Below are 19,385 nucleotides of genomic sequence, written 5' to 3' on the forward strand. Positions count from 1 at the left end.
TTTATGTCAAGTTGTCATAACAAAGACATCCCAAACATTGTCATCTTTGCGTTAAAAATGACATAATTGACTTTATGACACTTAATGACAGTTGTCATAAACATGCATAAAATCTCCTTTATGTTCATGACACATGTCGTGTCATGATTATGAAGGTGTCATGTCAGTCTTCCGAACACCCCTTCAAATAAATTGTTACCAAAATATGTAATAAGTATATATTAAAGCTAGGTTTCACATTTTGAAAAATGCTAACGGTAGCCGCATAGCAATGAAATCACGATCCCACCCTCAAGTCAAATCGCCATCGAAAGTCACGCCTCTTTCAAAACACATGAACACACACAGATCAGACGGTCACATCTCATGTCTCATTCAGCAGTGAGAAAACTTTGCAGTACAAAGTGAATAACATTTATTCCAAAATAACCAACATAAGCAACTGGTTTACATCAGAATTAGTTTAAGCACACTTTCGGTTGTGTAGACGTATATATCGTTGCGCTAATCCGTAAACTAACACAAATTTCATAAGCAACACAATGTTTCATCAAAGTAGAATATCTGAATCCATCTCAATACAAACATATTGCGTACCTACCTTACCAAAATAAACATTGCAACGACCCTTTCAGACCCTTTGCCTCCTGCAGCTGTTTGCATCTCGTGGTAAAGCAGTAAAGTTACAGATGTTAATTTGGGTTTTTGCTCTTGCTGATCCAGGCAGTTTTTGCTGTTGTTGTTATAAAAGATGTCTTTCATTTTGTGGCTCCTGTGCAGGTTGTCAATTCAGCAGAAAAGTTTGCCATATTCGCTGTTTACAGACAGTAGGTGAGCGCACGTGAATGAGCCGATGCCGTATGGACTCACTGCGCGGTGGGCATTCAAATTACGCTTACGGATGAGGGACATAAAAGGCAACGTCCGTTCGGACCGAAATCTATGATTTGTTGAACATTTTTTGGCCCTACGCCTTCCACAGATGACATAAATTTCTACAAATACATTTAAACAACATAGTAATTGCTATCAGGATGTGAGGAGACTTTTAACCAGCATAACAAAAAATGTTTCAGGATCAAATCTGTTACCCTACCTTTAAAATTGAGGTTATTAATAGAATGTGCTTTGGCAGGCAACTCAAAGACTCTTTGCGGGCACCATGTTGGAGACCTCTGGCCTATACTCTGAATTAAACATGGTTATCTTGAAATAGTCTTGTAAAGGGTGTGTGTGTCTGTGTAATAAAATATTTTGGGTGAAATCATCATCACTATCTGGCAACACTGGTACACATTTTTTATTATGTGTGCCCCTTGGGTATAAAACTCATGACTTTGCACTACACACACAATACTATACAAACTGAGCTACATGAACACCTAACAGCAAACTTTTTATAGATTCTGTAATAGTTTGTGTCTGTGCAGGGACCTGTATCTAAAGTGAAGTGTGTATTGAGACAGAACTAAAATCCACTCGAAGGGAAAACATTTAGTGAAACTCGAAACAGCATATACATCAAAATCTGCTGTGCTGGTGGACAGTGGAGTGCATCCAACGTGGGGACCGGCCAGTTGTTTCAAACTAAATTAAAATGGTTCGAAAATATGTCCTCATAAAAGTGAAAAATGCTGGATACTGTCAAAAGCCCTATTCGCACGGGATTAGTATTACCTGGTGACCTCTAGTGATTTGTAATAATTACAGAGGTTGTCTGTGATCTTAATCCCGTGCGAATCGGCCATGTCTGTAATTTGTAAAGTAAAAATTCCTCCGCAAATGACCTACCATATTTCGCCGAACACCGAGGTCCTCTGATAATATTAGTCCCGTGCGAATAGGCATCTCTGTAATTTGGCCAGCATTTGTTACCAGTGAGCCTTTTTTATTTATTTATTTTCTCAGTTTCTGCGCCTCTCGCACTGCAGCTGTGAAGCGCACATACAGAGACACATCCCTTCGATTTTTTTTGGCTTTCATTGTGAAACTTGAGGACTTTATTAGTATATTTCTAATTTTAAACTTCTAATCAGTCTCTCTCGTCCATCTTGATGATTAAAAATATGCAGAACTGTCAATATTTGCGATCTCTAAGTTTAGGTGGAGCTATGGATGTCGTGGTAAAGGAATTTCATTTGCAGTGATTTTGCGTGGCTTACTAGCGTGGTATACCTTGTTTATTAAAATAAGATTATTACTTAAATCCAGAACAACGAGATGCACTGAGGTAGAACGCAGGGTGCTATCTTTCCCCTATGAGAATATATATATTATATTAAAGAACATTGTTTAGGCTTGAAGGCAATACATATTAGGACATTTTCAATTTGTATCTATAACGTTTGAAATTAAGTTGTAAGATCATTTTTAGTCATTTGGCTTTTTTCATCATTTCAGAACAAGCTTAACTTCTATTCATAATAACTTATATTATATTCCGTGTGTTCCTTGGTTGAAAATATGTAGAAATATATGCGAGTAAAAAAGTACAGAACAAAAACATTTAGCTCACGCGGAGCGAACGAAAAGCCGTTAATAAAGCAGACTTTCCGTATAGGACGTGCTGAAACAGTCCAGTCGGCAGATGATCATGATGTTAATGTTTCACGCAGATATTGTTGATGAAAAACTTGCATATCTAAATGCCCAGGCGAGAGTCAAGTGTTCAGTCAGTTTATATACAGCCAGACGTTACATTGGCTGCTGCCTCCTCGTCCACGGAGCGGAGAAATTCGGTTTTTATTAAAAGCGGTTTTAATGCTGGTAAGCAATCATATTTTGGCGTCTTGTATTTGTGTTGATCAGATAGTTAAAAGTAATTTTAATCTTTAAAACGGCATCTAGAGGCAGAGGACGCTAATTCTGTCATCTTAGTTTCACTTTTTTCCCTACACGTTCACTCACTGTATGATTTAACGAAATATGATTTGGTAAAGGTACCTTTTACAGCATGTCGCGGTGTTGCGTGATAGTGTTATGCAAAGCCTCAACATTATATCAGGGAGATAAGTCAGTAAATTTGAATGAAATCACAGGCTTTGCTTATCCCGTGCGAACCGGCCACACGAAACTCAGACGTAGGGAGGTAATTTCTAAATCACACAGGGTCCCCAGGTAATACTAATCCCGTGCGAATAGTACAAAAGTCTGCATTGCAAAAGTGTACGAATCGAGCACTTAATAGAAATCAGACGCACAATGTGACATCATAACAGTCGCTTTCTCTCTCATGTGGTGGGAACCGAGTAAATGGGAAATGCCTCAAGTCATCTCACCCCGACCAGACACGCTGTGAAAACAAACAGGTCCTCTCGCCAGACTGATGTCAGGGCTTTGAGCCCATAATAACAGCCGGGTTTACTCCGGGGTCAGGGAGTCATAACGTCCTGCTCGTAAACAGACTCTATGCCACGAGTGGCAAACAGGGTGCCACACTTCCCCTAGTAAAAGTGGAGGGACCTCGCCAGTGTTAAAAGGGCTTCCAAAAACATGTTTTTCCAGGATGGGTAAAAGACGGAGATTCACTCATATGGAATGTTTCCGCGGAGCTCCTGTTAAATGATCTCATAGGATGTCTATGTGCAGGGTGAAGTTCTGGAGTGCATGCAGGTGCATTGAGGAGATGGCAAACCTTCACTCATTCACACTTGGTGTGTTTGTGTGGGCACATAATATTTGGACAAGCAACTGTTCATAAGGTCGCATATCAGTGGTGTCATATCCAGGTTAAATTCAGTTTCTGCTTTTGCTGCCATAGAAACCATTTGACTTCATGTGACACCATACAGACTAATTGGCATATTGCATCAAAGTATCACATGAGCAATTCAAAAGCAGTTTTGTTGCATTGCTCTTTAACGCTTTCCCCGCCATTGACGAGTTACCTCGTAAAAAAAACGTGTTCCTGATGAATTTTTATATTAATCTACAGCATCCACTAGATGGCGCACTTACGCAATTTATGAAAAAACTGAAGCCAGACATTTTTTATGTCACGTCATATGACTCTGATCGACCTGCACAGCGCTGTATGCAGAACTAGTACCTGAAGCCACACTCTGGGTTTACATTATAATGTAACACTTATAAAACTTTATTTCCTTCTGTCATTATCGATTCTTATCGACAGTCCTGTCCCTGAAGCTACACCATTGTTGTTTAGCGACTGTTAGTGGCATACATCACATATCGTGTATTTACAGTTATACAAATTATTTCAGTTGTGCGATATGGTTTTTGTTTGTTTTGTTTCCAAGCTTAAATTAAAATATATATTCCATATTTTTAATTAACAAAGAATTGGATTTTCAGTTCTGTGTGTGTGTGTTATATCCATGTGTGTCTTATATAAATCATTTGCACCTGTGTGATTGGCTGGACATATTATCCAGTGAATAACAGAAGGAACACGTCACTTTATTCCAGCAGCACTTGGGAGTTGCTCCTCTAAGATCAAAACATGTTGTCCATTAAAGGAACTTAAGGGTTCCTGATGCTTTATTAACCTCCTAAGACCTGGATGTCCACATTTTTTTGAAGTTTCACCATAATACTTAATTCTGTGTAACTGGAACCTGTTGAACAAAAACATGGACAAATACACTGCTACATGTTCTTAGAAAAATATTTGGTTTTATATTTATTGGTTCTTCCTAACCCCAAAATAGCTGGTAGAAATCTGAAAAAAAGACTAACCAAATCCCGGGTCTTAGGAGGTTAAAGGATAAAACCTGTATTTAACACTTTGAGTCGCATTTCTGGTTTGTTTTGGATGAACTACATTGATGGACACAGTCTTGACTTTTTGACTCGTTTAGAAGCGTTTCTTGACTGCTTCAGAATGGAAGTCAAGGGCCATGCACAAACATGTTATTAAAACAACACTTAACGTTCATTTTCAAAACTTTGCTACTCACCGAGTGGTTCGTGGTGTTCGTTGATGATTAAAAACAAATATATTGGCGCAATGTATGATTTCAATCCGTGTTATTTGCAATTGTGGAACTATTTTTTCAGATACCTTACAACCGCGTATATACTTCTGCTCTATATTTGAGATATTCTGTGTCCATCACTGTAGTTCATCCAAAACAAACCAGAAATGAGACTCAAAGTGTTAAATACCGGAATTATCCTTTAAGGAAGATTATCATGTCATGAGTACCACACATCATATACATTAACCCATATCTCTCTGAATTAATTGCATCTTTAGAGTTCATATACTCTTAGGAATAAAGGTGCTTCACGGTGCCATAGAAGAATTTGGGTGTATGGTTCCACAAAGAACCTTTAACATCTGAAGAACTTTTATGTTTTACAAAAGATTATTTGCAGTAAATAAAATGTTGAAGAACCTTTGACTAAATGGTTAATTGAGGAACCAAAAATGGTTCTGCTATGGCCCTTTCATTTGTTTATTTGAATTTTTTAATTTAATCTCATTTCATTCATAACATACATGACGAAGAAGAAAAGAAACAGGAAGAAGAAGAACATCTTATAATACCTGTCACTTATGTATGCACATTCAAAAACAACAACAAAAAAACATAACAAAAAACAAAAACAAAACCAACAATAAAAAAAGAAACTACATAAATGAGTCAATCCCACTCCACCACAACCACCAAAAAATTTAAATACCACCTATCTTTACATTTAATTATCATCCTCTTAACCATATTAGTCATCATTTTTTTTATAACCTTCCAAAATATTTTTCTTATACAGGTTCTTAAATTTACAAACACTTTTACAGCATTTCAGTTCATAGTCCAAGGTATTCCACAATTTAACTCCATAAATGAGCAAACAGCTCTGCTTTTGTGTGGTACGTGCAAAATGAATTTTAAAATAATACTGCCTTCTGTGGCCATTTGTAGATGCATTTGTGTTTTGTTTCTATCCTGTTATAATTGTATCATGTTTTTTAAAACTTGTACATCTTGGTTTTGTGTAATAACTATAATTTTATAATTTTTTCATACAATGAAAATGAATGTGGACTGATACTTCCAGTCACTGATATTTTGCACCATGTTTTTGTTCATGTTCTCAGTCATACGGGTTTGAATCAACATCAGGGTAAATTCATTTTTGGTGAATTTATGTTGATGGTGAATTCACATTCGTTGTGAACTACCCATTTCAAAAAAATGAATGTCATGTAACCAAGGCATCATTTATGGTATCACTTCACTTAAGCTTTGTTTATTCTTGCGCTTTGGTCCGCAACGCAAGCCTCCACAAACGGACGATACATTTATAGTTAACGCGCTCACTGTGGCATTATTCTTTGAACCACCAGGGGGCAAAGCGAGCAATCGAGTCTCTTAAATTTGTCTTTATTAAACATTATAATTTCATTAAAGTTTTTACTAAAAACACAGTACAGACATCTTAATGTTTGTATTTTATTCCTTGTCCACTGGTTCATTCAATAAGCAAAAAATTCTGAATCATATGTAAAATAATTTGTGTTTTAATGTTGCCATACTTCACTTTGAGAGTCAGATAAATAGTATATACATTGCATGGATTGCAGTTTTGCATGGATTGATCAAAGAGATACGTCACTGATACGTCAGGCTTAAACTGGGGTCTCGGGCACCCAACGTGCACGTCTGCCCAACGTGCACGTCTGCCCAACATGCGTTGAAGTTCTTTTTGCTACATGCACTAACGGTCCGGTGCGGACGTGTCGAGTATAAACAAAGCTTTAGTCATCTGACCCTTTGGTAGTCAATAGATGATAGGCATGATCCATACATGCTTCATTCGCAGATATTACAATATACTCTAAACCTGAACAGTACAATGTGCTCATTTAATATGAATGAACTCTACTCAAACAGTGAAAAAAGTTTATTCAACTTTTTATGTGTATTTAACAATTTCACCTCTTCAAGTTCCACAAACTCACATAAAATGAGTCAAATCTACCTTGGGTAACTATTTAACATTTTATTTATAACTTTCAGACGGAGTCAATTTAATTTAACAACAAATAATTACAAATTTTGGTGGGTTGTGATGAGGTTTACTTTGCATGAGCCTTCATCTCAAATTTTTTTTTTTATTAAGTGATATTTTATTATATTTCACACTTACATATACATGAGTCACATAGTCTGTTTCTGTGACTTGTGAACAAAAATAAATGGTAAACAGTTTAAGTAAAGTGTATTTCAATATTAAATACAATGAAATATAAACTTTTAAGTTTTAATTACAGGTAATTGTATTTTATAAATATCATTTATTTAAAAAAAAAACTGTTGTTGTTTACTTTACTGTTTTTAGGTAATCAGTTTCCACAAAGTTTTGAGTACTCTGAACTTGAAGTGTATGTTTTTGCCATGTTTGTTTTTTGAAATGCGTCCTCTGCAAGTGTTTTCCATTATATTCGCTTTCTTTGCCCACTGCAGTCTTTCCTGGGTTTCTTTGGTGTGGTCGGCTTTTAGTCACGTTCGGTACATAAACTTGTCTTCCTGGCAATTTTCTTACCTTTTCAGCACATGAAGGCTAAGTATTATCACCTGGTTGTTCCTGTCTAGAGTTGAATTGTATCAGATTTTCGGAAAGAGCATATATCACAATTTAATCGAGCTGAGCAGCGCTATGACGTAGATGGCAAAAGTAACATCCCCATCATACGCTCTTTGCACGGAAACGAAAGCGGATAAAAGACTTTTACCTTTTATTTCCATCCAAGTAAAGTCAGCGTAGTGCTGACAACCACCTTTCTCCTGCCACAATTAACCTTTTACATCCTCTTTTCCTTCGAAGAGACAACATGTTCGCGTGGGAGATCAAATCTGTTAATCATTTTTGGTGTGGACATGCCAAGAATCGATACATTACAAACCGTTGTTATCCATCTCCTGCTTTCCATTCATCAAAGAAGACAACCGAGGCCAGATGTTGTTTGTGGGGTATTTTCTGTGCCGGTACCACACTGTTGCTTGTTTTAATAGCACTGGTAAAACCTCCAGCTCTTCAGATTGTTGAAAAAGGAGTTTCTCCTGCGCTGGATGTGAAAGTGTGTTTGTTTATTGAAATGTTTCGTTTAGGATAGACATATGGCAAATATTGTGGAAAGCGTAACGTTGAATCCAGTTGACACAAATCCAGCGCATCTGTCTGTTTTGAATAGAGACCTCAGTTTTCAATAGGAGAAATAAATATTTTTGTACATCATGGCTCAGCATTTACCACAGACACATTAATTTCAGTCAAAGTCTATGCTCTCTTTATTTATCCACAATCGATTTATCTTGTTTTAGTACAAAGTACAAACCTCATACAGTACACTGTAAAAAATACTTTGAATCAACTTGGATTTACAAGTCATTTCAACTTAATATTATTTATCTTGACTAGAGATGAGTTGTTATAACTACAGGTGAGTTGTTATAACTTATGAAATTAAGTTGACTTTTCTCAACTATATTTTATAAGTTTTGACAACTAATCTTTGTTGACATAACTTGTAAATCTGAGTTTATTTAACAAAAAATGTTAAGGCAGCAAAGTTTTTTTTACAGGGTACTTATGTCAAGGATTTAACTGTTTAACCAAAACTATATAGAGGGCTGAGATTTTATTGTCTTCCAAATCATAATAAAAGTTAGGAGACTTTAAAGACTATTTTAAGACCAGTAAATAAATGATGATAAATTTATAAATGTTTTGTATGTAAAAGCACCGCAAACAGTTAAAACAACTTGGTTTTGCAAGTCAATTCAACCTACTATTTTAAGTTTTGACTTGTGGTCAAAATATATTTTGATTTTAGATTATTTTACTGTGTAGAATATAACAATTTTATGTAACATTTTCTTTATTTACTGTTTTTTTATTAAAATGTTTTGTATTTGCCACAAAAATTTGACAGTGGTAGCACACCAAAGCTTTTACGCCGGCGGACGGTGTATGTTTTCAATTTTTTTCCAATGGAAGCGCAGCTTTTTAAAAAAAAAAAGCCAGCAGCTGCCGTTTTTTTTTCTGCGCTGAAAGCTCGACTTACGGCGAAAAGCTTAGTTCGTCAATGTCAGTTCACACACTGCCGTCCAATCACAGTGGAGGAGGAGTGGGAAAATATCACAACAACCAACCGGCGTATCATTCAACAACTGCTAAACAAAGCGCTCAGCTGAAGAAAGCTTGCAGTCGGCTGAAAAAAGCTGGCATTCGGCGTCCGCCGGGCGTTTTCAGTTGCGTAAAAAAGCTTTGGTGTGCAAAAAGCTTAAGGCGTTGTGGGTGATTCTCAAACTTTCTTGGATAAAAAGAGATTTTTGAATTCTTAGAAATTGCTCGGCCTTCATCTCTTAACACAATAATGAGAATCAGAGAGAATTTTTGGTCAAAGCCAATCCAAGTTTATAGGAGGGCAGCCAGGCGTTGTGGTGTGATCATGTCAAACTGCTGAAAAATGAGACATAGGGCATTGATTAAAAAAAGACTGTTGTACTTTTACGGATTTGATAAAAATGCATTTATAGGCATTTTTATTTAGCTTACTGTTATTTTCATATCACTATTTGTCAAGAGAGGCAATCTGTCATGAACACATTGTTACTGGCTTATGAAAAGCCTTTTGTCTGTAACAGCGTTGCTAGAACTGGACTACAATGCCAAAGCATTGCGCCATGTGAGATGAAAGAGAAATGCAAAGTACTTTAACATTTGTATAAAGATAAATACTAACTGCAAATAATGTTAGCATTTGCATAATGTGAAAGATAGTGTTTTGTAATATTAGTCTTGTTGCATAAATCAAATACCTGATCTATCAAGTCAAAACTGGTTAACTGAGGGTTAACTGGCGTGCTAGACAATCATTGCGATATTAGGATTTGGGCATTCTACAGTAGAATTAAAACTGATTCAGTTTAATAAAATTTTTATTGTATTACAGAATTTTTTACGCAGACATACGTAAATTCAACCCAAAGACCTTGACTGCCACAATGTCACTTTTCATTAATGTCAAAGCAGGTGTAGCTTCCCTCCATGCTAACTCTCCGCACACAAGCACTGTAAATATTAAATAGTGACATTAAGCACATAATCACACACACTTTTCCTCCTCTGTGTTTATTCTGGCTCGTGACCTGGTATTTCTGAAGACCAGGACTTTAGGAAAGTTGCAGAGTGACCACCACTTTTAAAAGGTTTCCCATCCACAGACGGGATGTTTCGCTTTGCTATGAAAAGCACAAGACGCCTCCCTCCTCATGTCAGTCCAGCTGGGCAAACAGTTTTCTCCTCTATTTCTTCAGAAGAACAGGCGCAGCATATGTAGCTTCTGTATGGGCTCTTTATTTGGGTTTTAGATGACTGACACTTGCAGCTTGATCTGGGTCACGAGTCTCGTGCGAAATAAAACCACTAGCATCTCTCCCGGTCAGAATGTCCAAACCGCAGGGTTTCCATCTTTGGAAGGTTCCAAGTGTTCCAAATGAAAATGAGGGAAACACTTGTTTATAAATCGCTGGGTCAAAGTCAGGGTGAGGAAAACCCTGCACGCATTCCTTGTTTGTGAAGCCACTCAATGTTTCAGTTATGGACGAGTTTTATAGAAGACGGTGCTGTTTTCTGATGCTTCTTAATGGGAAGTGTTTGTTTTCCAAACTCGGCAGGTCTTAATTTCAGATCATTAATCATTTTTGATTGCAGATACTCATTAAACAAACAAACAGGATGTTATACGTGTCTTGTTTACAGGAAAAACTGCATGACACTCATCAGAGATTAAAAAGACCTACCAGGTCCTGGAAAAACTGTGTATTTATGTTAAACAAAATTTTCTCTTTCTCACAGAGACCATGTTGAGTTTCATGGATGATATCGTGTCGGGGGCCAAATCTCCATGTGTGATGCTGGGGGACATTCCTGATCCCCTCTCCTCTATTCCACTGATCATACGCTGCCTGGAACCAGACACCACATATATGTAAGTTCTCCGCTGCTTTTAAAAGCATAATACCAAACATATTTGTTTACATACACTACATACTATATACACTGGCCCAAAAATAATTTGAATGAATTATTTGGTGCTTTAAAATGTCAGAATCCAATTGGTTTAGATGTTAAATGTATGGCATCTGTAAACAAATGATAGTATACTTCACTTTCTTTTCTAGGACATTTTTTACGAAATGGTGTCAAGGTCATTTTTAGATCTCCACAGGCTCACACAGGTGTTCTAGCAGAATAATAACCACAGGTGTAGTTCATCACATGAGCTATGGGCATGACGAGGTTTGATAATCATAAATATTTTTGCCCTAATTTTGTAAAACATATCCAGCCTGATCTCACGGGAATTTGTACGTATTTTATAACTTGGCTAATTTGTTCGAAGTGAATCGTACAAAAATGTAAAATTATATGGTGGCCTTGCAGGGGGCACTGCACATGCAAATAGAAAAATCAACAGGAAATCAAGAAAACATCTTCATCAGTTTGACAACACAAATTCTCACAAAACAAACAAATACAGAAACGCATTGCAAATTCTCACAAAACAAACAAATATAGAAACGCGTTACAAATCCTCACAAAACAAAAAAATACAGAAACGCATTGAAAATCCTCACACCACAAACAAATACAGAAACACTTTACAAATCCTCACAACACAATAAAATACAGAAACATGTTTCAAATCCTCACAAACAAATACAGAAACATGTTACAAATCCTCACAACACAAACAAATACAGAAACGCATTGCAAATCCTCACAAACCAATACAGAAACAAGCTGCGAATCCTTGCAACACAAACAAATACAGAAACACGCTGCAAATACGGACAACACAAACAAATACAAAAAACACGTTACTAATTTTCACAACACAAACAAATACAGAAACAAGTTACCAATCATCACAACACAAACAAATACAGAAACACGCTGCAGATACGGACAACACAAACAAATATAGAAACGCGTTACAAATACTCACAACACAAACAAATACAGAAACACTTTACAAATCCTCACAACACAATCAAATACAGAAACGCATTACAAATCTTCACAACACAAACAAATACAGAAACATGTTTCAAATCCTCACAAACAAATACAGAAACATGTTACAATCCTCACAACACAAACAAATACAGAAACGCATTGCAAATCTTCACAACACAAACAAATACAGAAACACGTTACTAATCCTCACAACACAAACAAATACAGAAACACACTGCAAATAGGGACAACACAAACAAATATAGAAAGTGTTACAAATCCTCACAACACAAACAAATACAGAAACACTCTGCAAATCCTTGCAACACAAACAAAAATACAAAAACATGCTGCAAGAACTGACAACACAAACAAATACCAAAATGTGCCGCAAGCAGAACAAAATGACAACGGAAGTGTTTCATGGGGTCACAAAAAGTGATCCACCGGTCTGGGAAATGTTTGCCGTTTCTCAAACAAAACCTCCTGAGGTCTCATTTGTCTCATTTCAGAATATTAACAATTATAAAGTTTACTCAGACCTGCAAACTCCTCAGAGTAAAAAAGGTGACAGTATTGTGCGCGGAGGGGGGGGGGGAGAGTAACCTTAGTTCTGTTTTTTTTTTGTGATTTGCAAATGACACATTCCTGACCGTGACTTAACAAAAATCAGCATACTTTATCAAAAATCAATATTAAAACATCCTTGAGGGTTTAAGAGAATGACATATTTAATATTTCTAAAAAAAATGTATTTACAACTCATGGAAACACCTGGAAGTGTTGTGAAGTATGACACTGAAATAAAAAATAATAAAAGACAGACAGACATGATTGTTTTTATATTTTGCCGATGTTCAGGAAAGCTTCATGCGGACAGGGCCACTTTGTCCTCAGCCGGCATCTGTGCAAGTTTGACGATGACAAGGGCCATTGTTAATGGCAATGAGTGCTTCACCAAAGTGCCCAAAACCATTGAACATATTATTAACTGTCATTTAAAACCCTTAGAAGCATGTCTGTGTTATTGTTTATGTCTTTCAAATAAATAATACTTTGTTCGATATTTTATCACATGATGCAGAGACGCAAATGATAAAAAAACTACATTTAAAAAAATGCTGGGTTATATTCAGCCCGTCGCTATGTCAAAAAGTCACAAACCTAGCCATTGGGTCAAATTAACCCAGAAAAGTTTATATTTGACCCAACAATGGGTTAAAACACCCAAGTATTTTGGGTTAAGACAACCCAGCATATATAAAAGTACAAACCAACGGGAAGTGTTTGTCCATTTTTAACAAAATGATGGGTTGGAAATAACCCAGCATTTTTTTGTGTAGTTTACTATGCCATTTACTATAGTAGTAAGGTTCAAAAACACTATAGCAAACTTTAGTATACAGTAGTATATTAAAGTATAATCACCAGAGTATACTATATTATAGTAAGGTTCAAAATCACTTTATTTTACTACAGTTTACTATGGTAAATCATATGTTCATGTGGGGATATTTGTACAGGGCACTTTTGAGGCAAAACTAATATAAATTATATTTAAACATCTCAACTCCTGTTACCTCTTTGTTTTCCTCAGCGTGACAGAGCACATTCAGTGAGTTTAAAACATATAGGCCCCTTTTTGGCTGGCTGATTTACTTGGACTTTGATCTGACGTCAAGTCACATGTCTTCGGTCAGATGAGAGGTTTTAATATCTGCGTGAGTCTAAGCAATTATATCTAACTAAGACTGTAAAAACCTGAGAATGATTCGTGCAAAAATATGCCTGGACATCTTCCTACCCATGTCAATTTTGGAAAATCAGTAGTTGATTCAGAAAGTGTGTTTTATTAAATAGCTTGGCTCTGTCTCCGGCAGGTATTCTTAGCAAAGGATAATTAGTAAAAATCATTGGGTTAAAACCTGGTGACATCAGCACTTCGTGTTTTCTTGGAAGTTGTAATTGTTCATGGTGGTCCCCCGTCCGTTAAGACTCTCTTGGATAGTTGGACAGTTTGGGATTTTATGTGTCGTATTACATCCTTTTCTCAGGAACGTTTACTTTTGTGCCACAGGAAAGAACACGGCCTGCTCATTGAGTAGACCCGACTTAAACCAGGCTAGATTTACACATCTCAAAAACTAAAGGTATCAGAGAAAAGGTCCTTTAATAGTACATTTGATAATTTGATAAACATGCACCCTAATATGTTGTGGATGAACCAAAATCTCTTTAAGTGGAGTTACCTGAAGGAAATTTAAAAAAGAAAAAAAATTGGGTCAGTAGTTCTCAACTCACCGAGAACATGTGATGCTTAATGCAAAATACCAAAACACATTTTGTAGCCCTTCAGCAGTAAGGGGTGTGTCTACTAACCGACATTGTTGCCTGGGTTGCGTGTGGGGCGGGTCTATCAAAAGAAAGTCCAGATTCTATTGGTGTAGGGGCGTGTTTGTTTAGGTGATTTCAAATATCAACATTGGCTTTCAGAGATCATGCACCCCGCTTTTAATAATAATAAAAATAAATATTTTTTTTTTATTATGTCTCTCACAGTGGACATACACCTACGATGACAATTTCAGACCCTTCCATGATTTCTAAGCTGGAGAACTTGCAAAATAGCAGGGTGTTCAAATACTTATTTTCCTCACTGTAGACATTTTACTTTGGTTTACTATAGTAAATATTATAAACTACAGTATTTGTTCATGTGGGTTTATTTGAGTCATCATGAGTAATTCTCACACTCATGCTATGAGGACATGAAGGGTACGCTGAAAAGATTACTTGAGCCCAAAGAGGAGGGAATTATGACCTTCTGAATACACATCATGTTCTTCTGATAAACAATGTTACTCAATGAGGCATTTATAGCAGCAGTTTTGGGCCTGTTCAGTGTTGTTGTCAGGTTTTTACACCTTGCATAGATTGAGTGAGGTCCAGACATCTGAGATCACTGTGCTGTTATTAGGCGAATGTTACCAGTAGTGATATTATAAGCACAGATGTTTATTTTGATGTTTGAAAAGTTAAATGGAATCATTAACGTGAATTAGTATCTGTGGCAATCTGTAACATATTTGACTTGACCTTAGTCAATATTCCGAGGGAAATTTCACAAGATGTAAAAATAAATCTTTGGTATCCCATGAGTGCATAGTTTTAGCTCAAAATACCCCACAGATAATTTATTATAGCATGTTAAAATTGCCACTTTGTGGGTGTGAGCAAAACTGTGCCTTGTTTGGGTGTGTCCCTTAAAATGCAAATGAGCTGATCTTTGCACTTAATGGAAGTGCCGTGGTTGGATTGTGCAGATTAAGGGGTGGTATTATCCCCTTCTGACATCAGAAGGGGAGCCAAATTTCAATGACCTATTTTTTCACATGCTTGCAAAGAGTGGTTTACCAAAACTAAGGTACTGGTTCGTTCTTTTTCACATTTTGTTGGCTGATAGAAGCACTGGGGACCCAATGATAGCACTTAAACATGAAAAAGACAGATTTTCATCATATGTCCTCTTTAAAGATTGAAATCAATGTGAAATCAAACTTTGATGCTTCCAATCTCATAACTAGATTATGAGACTTTAAGATGGATTTCACGGATACTTGGGGTTTTAAAGTATCTCACAACTGTGACATTGCAGTTGTTAGCCATTTACGTTGCCTTCCACTAGATGGGGATATAATTCAACTTAATCCTGACCTGTCTCTCTTAGCATGCGGCACATGCCATGAGTTTTAAAGTAACTGCATCTGTCTCTTTGGTTTCACTGAGGGTGGGAGCGAGTGGGTACGCAACCACAGATGGATGCGATTGTTCAGGTTGTGCCTGCATTTACAGATCCTCAAATCAAAGCCAAGAGCTGAAGGTTCGACTATGTGCTTATGTAATGGGAGTGATGGAGTCATGCATTTTAACTTTAATGGAGGAATATGCTTTTATATGATTACATAATTCACACACTGAAACAATTTGTTCACTCTGAACTTCAAAGGCACCCCCAAAATGTTACGGTTCATGATTTCTGATATTTATTTGGTAATGTTATTTGCTAATAAATCTAAACAGTTATAAATCATATTTATTTAACCCTACCCAAGACCTTTTTATTTTTATTTTTTATAAGTTCCTGTATTGCACCTGCTTCTAAAAACTTACTGTTTAGGGAAACCATGGTCGAGTGGTCAGTGAACATTCGCTGGACGTGTTGAGCAGTGATATGGAAGATTCGGGTTCAAGTCTGTCCCATTCCCACCAAATCCTTTCTGAGAATCATTTCTTGGATTTTCTCTAATATCTCTTTCGAAATAAACTAGCAAATAGCCCAAAGATTGACAGTGACCAATCTATTTGTCGAATCTGCCAGGTTCCGACTCTGGGCAGTGGACAACACAGGTCGGCGTTCCAGTCCCAGCGAAGTGATCATCAAAACCCCCTGTCCCGCTGTGGATGATGTTAAGGCGCAAGGTACACGGTCACCCTCACACTGTGAAGTATATTTATAATGCTAGGAAAATATTCCGATCATTCGTCACCTGATTTGGATAAATGTTTCCTGTGTGCATTCTCTCAGAAATAGCGGACAAGATTTATAATCTGTTCAATGGTTACACCAGCGGGAAGGAACAGCAGACGGCATACAACACGCTGATGGATCTGGGCTCACCGACACTCCACCGAGTACTTTACCACTACAACCAGCGCTATGAGAGCTTTGGAGAGTTCACTTGGCGCTGTGAAGACGAACTGGGGCCCAGGTTTGTAAACTGATCTTCAGTTTCTTCAGAATTGGACATCATGTGTATTAAAATGATGATACAGTCCGATTTGGACTGTCTAATACAATTTAATAAAATCTAGTTTTTAATAATATATTTTTTTTAAATACAGTATCAGTTTTTTACTTGCGTTTTGCTCTTTCTTGTCCTGCACCTGAGCCCTATGTGCACATTTTCTGTAATTTAAATCGTAATTTGATTGATCTATAGCATAAATTCAAGTAAAACCAAAAACCATGTAACAGTTTCGCAAATAACTTTCTCTATTTCCCTCATATATGGACTCATTAGTGACTGTAATGGGGCCATGACAGCTTTATGATCAATGTTTTGAGTTTCATCTTACTAATGTAGCAAACACATATTATTCTATTACGGACCATAGCATCATACATGTGATTGAGGGGTATTTGTGCAAATTAGACGTCAATTGAACGTAATCAAACTGATTACAGCACATTTAAAATGGGCCGCTATGGCATCTTCTTGACCACAGAACTGGGTGGTAAACTTTTATGCGCCCTCCAAAACAAACTAAGACAAGAAAGGTCTGGATTTTCGAATTGCACCGAAACGTTCTCTAAACACAGCCATGTGTTTGATGAAAATGCTGAACGCTGCTTTTGCTGATGCACAGTAGGTGAAATAAATAATGGCTATTTGGACAACCATTCATGAGGCCTTAGTTCAAATGTAAAGGTTATATTTAACTGTCTCCATGTTGCAGGGTTTTCCCTTTTTTAACACTGAGAATCATTGCATGTTTGAGAACTATAACGTGGGAGCATTATTTACTCCAAAAGGTCTGACTAGAAAGTTTGACAAATCAATTGAAATAACGGTAACAACTTTTTGACTGTTTTACAACGCATATATATATACCTCTAAACTGATCTGAACTATTTTCTTTGGCAAATAATAAACAGATTAAATTGCAAAGTTGTGCCTAAAATGTAAGTTATTCCCTATGATCATGTTAATAGTGATTTGATGCTTATTTCACCAACTGTACATCACTTGCTAGCTTTTAAACAATGGTATGGTTTGGTTTGGTTTTCTTGTATTGTTTGACCATGTCCCTGCGACTGACTCATTTGTGTGAAATGTTGCATAAGATTTAAGACTTTGAGAAAAGAGCTAAAGCCAGGCCATTCCAGGGGAGGTCCAGAGAGATGGGCCATTACCTCCCCGGCATCAGTCAACCAAACAACTTGTATGCGTCATTCTCGATCTCCTTGCGTTCGCACAAACACTTTTAAAAGACATATCATAAAAAGGAACTATAAACAAAGAGAATTGCTTTGAGTGCTTCACCCCCCAAAACAGCATCAGTTTGACGTTATTCAGTTCACTGGGGTTCCCATCATGATCCGCCCCATTTACAGGCAATTTTCAAGATAATTGACACCAAACCGGCCCCACTTAAGATGCTGGAACATGAATTATGAATGAATTAAAATAATAAAATTCAATTGTTTTCTTTCTTTCTGAGATTTCAACACAAAGGGTCTTCTGACTCACGGTTAATTGGGGGCTGGTTGGACTGACTCATGCTCACGATTCGTGGAATTAAGATGTGTGTTAGGTCAAAGTTCTTTGTTTTTGTCTAAGATCATTTCTGACCAAGTTAGGTCATATCAAATATTGAAACAATGAGTGAAATCTAATTTCGATGCACCTAATCTCATCATTTGATTGTAAGACGAAATGCTGGAAAGAGTGATAAGGGCAATGATGAATGTGTAAATGTCTGTGTAATGTATCTGACTACTGTAAGGCAATATAATGCATGAGAGTTCAAAGAGAGAGATTGAAAACGTACCCTGGAAATACAATACATGACCATTTTCTTTTCCATTCATGCTGTGAATTATGGTGACAGCTGTTGCTGTAGAGACCACCACTTAATTTCTTTTAAAAATAAATGATAACACAGGGTTTTGTATTGAGCAAATGAACATATAGGGGCAGTTTCCTGGACAGGGTTTAGATCCGGGGTCACCAATCCTGCTCCTTTCAATCAACTGTCCTGCAAAGTTAAGCTCCAACCCAAATCAAATACACCTGAAGCAGCTAATCAAGGGCTGCGTCCGAAACCGCATACTGTATAGTAGGTACTGAATTAGATGAAGTACCTACTTACTTGCCGTTAAAACAGTAGGTACTGTCTAGTATGAATCCTGGTAGTATGAATGAGATTCGGACTTACTAAATCCGCCATGTTGCTACATCACCTGACATACGTTGTCATCACGTCATGTCATTCCAGCGCGAAAACAGCCGCGTGCCTCTTCTTCTTCGTTGGATAACTCCTCTGCCAGGGCATCATGGGATAGTGAAGTGTCCATCGTATGCACACTGCAAAATCTAACCGGAAGTGGTAGGTCATCCGGGTACTTTTCGCATACTGTTTTTTAAATACTATGTATTCGGACATACTACTCGGCTCGCCTACTGCATTTCGCGTACTATATAGTATGAAGTAGGCTGTTTCGGACGCAGCAAAGGTCTTCAAGACCACTTGAAAATTGAAGGCAGGTGTTTGATAAGCGTTGTAACTGAACTCTGCAGGATAGTCGATCACTAGGAGCAGGATTGGGC

General features: G+C 37.0%; 1 protein-coding gene across 4 annotated transcripts in view; it reads left to right on the plus strand.

Annotated features, from left to right (window-relative positions):
* The window catches only part of astn1 (astrotactin 1), a 354,343-nt gene that overhangs the window by 331,665 nt on the left and 3,293 nt on the right, over positions 1-19,385 (plus strand). For all 4 annotated transcript variants that reach the window (XM_065276610.2, XM_065276608.2, XM_065276609.2 and 1 more), the window contains 3 exons: positions 10,831-10,963; positions 16,373-16,473; positions 16,580-16,763. In XM_065276610.2, the coding sequence (XP_065132682.1) occupies positions 10,831-10,963; positions 16,373-16,473; positions 16,580-16,763 (418 nt within the window). The remainder of the gene's footprint in view (positions 1-10,830; positions 10,964-16,372; positions 16,474-16,579; positions 16,764-19,385) is intronic.

The sequence above is a fragment of the Paramisgurnus dabryanus genome, chromosome 6 (assembly GCF_030506205.2).
Source record: "Paramisgurnus dabryanus chromosome 6, PD_genome_1.1, whole genome shotgun sequence".
In the NCBI taxonomy this organism is placed as follows: domain Eukaryota; kingdom Metazoa; phylum Chordata; class Actinopteri; order Cypriniformes; family Cobitidae; genus Paramisgurnus; species Paramisgurnus dabryanus.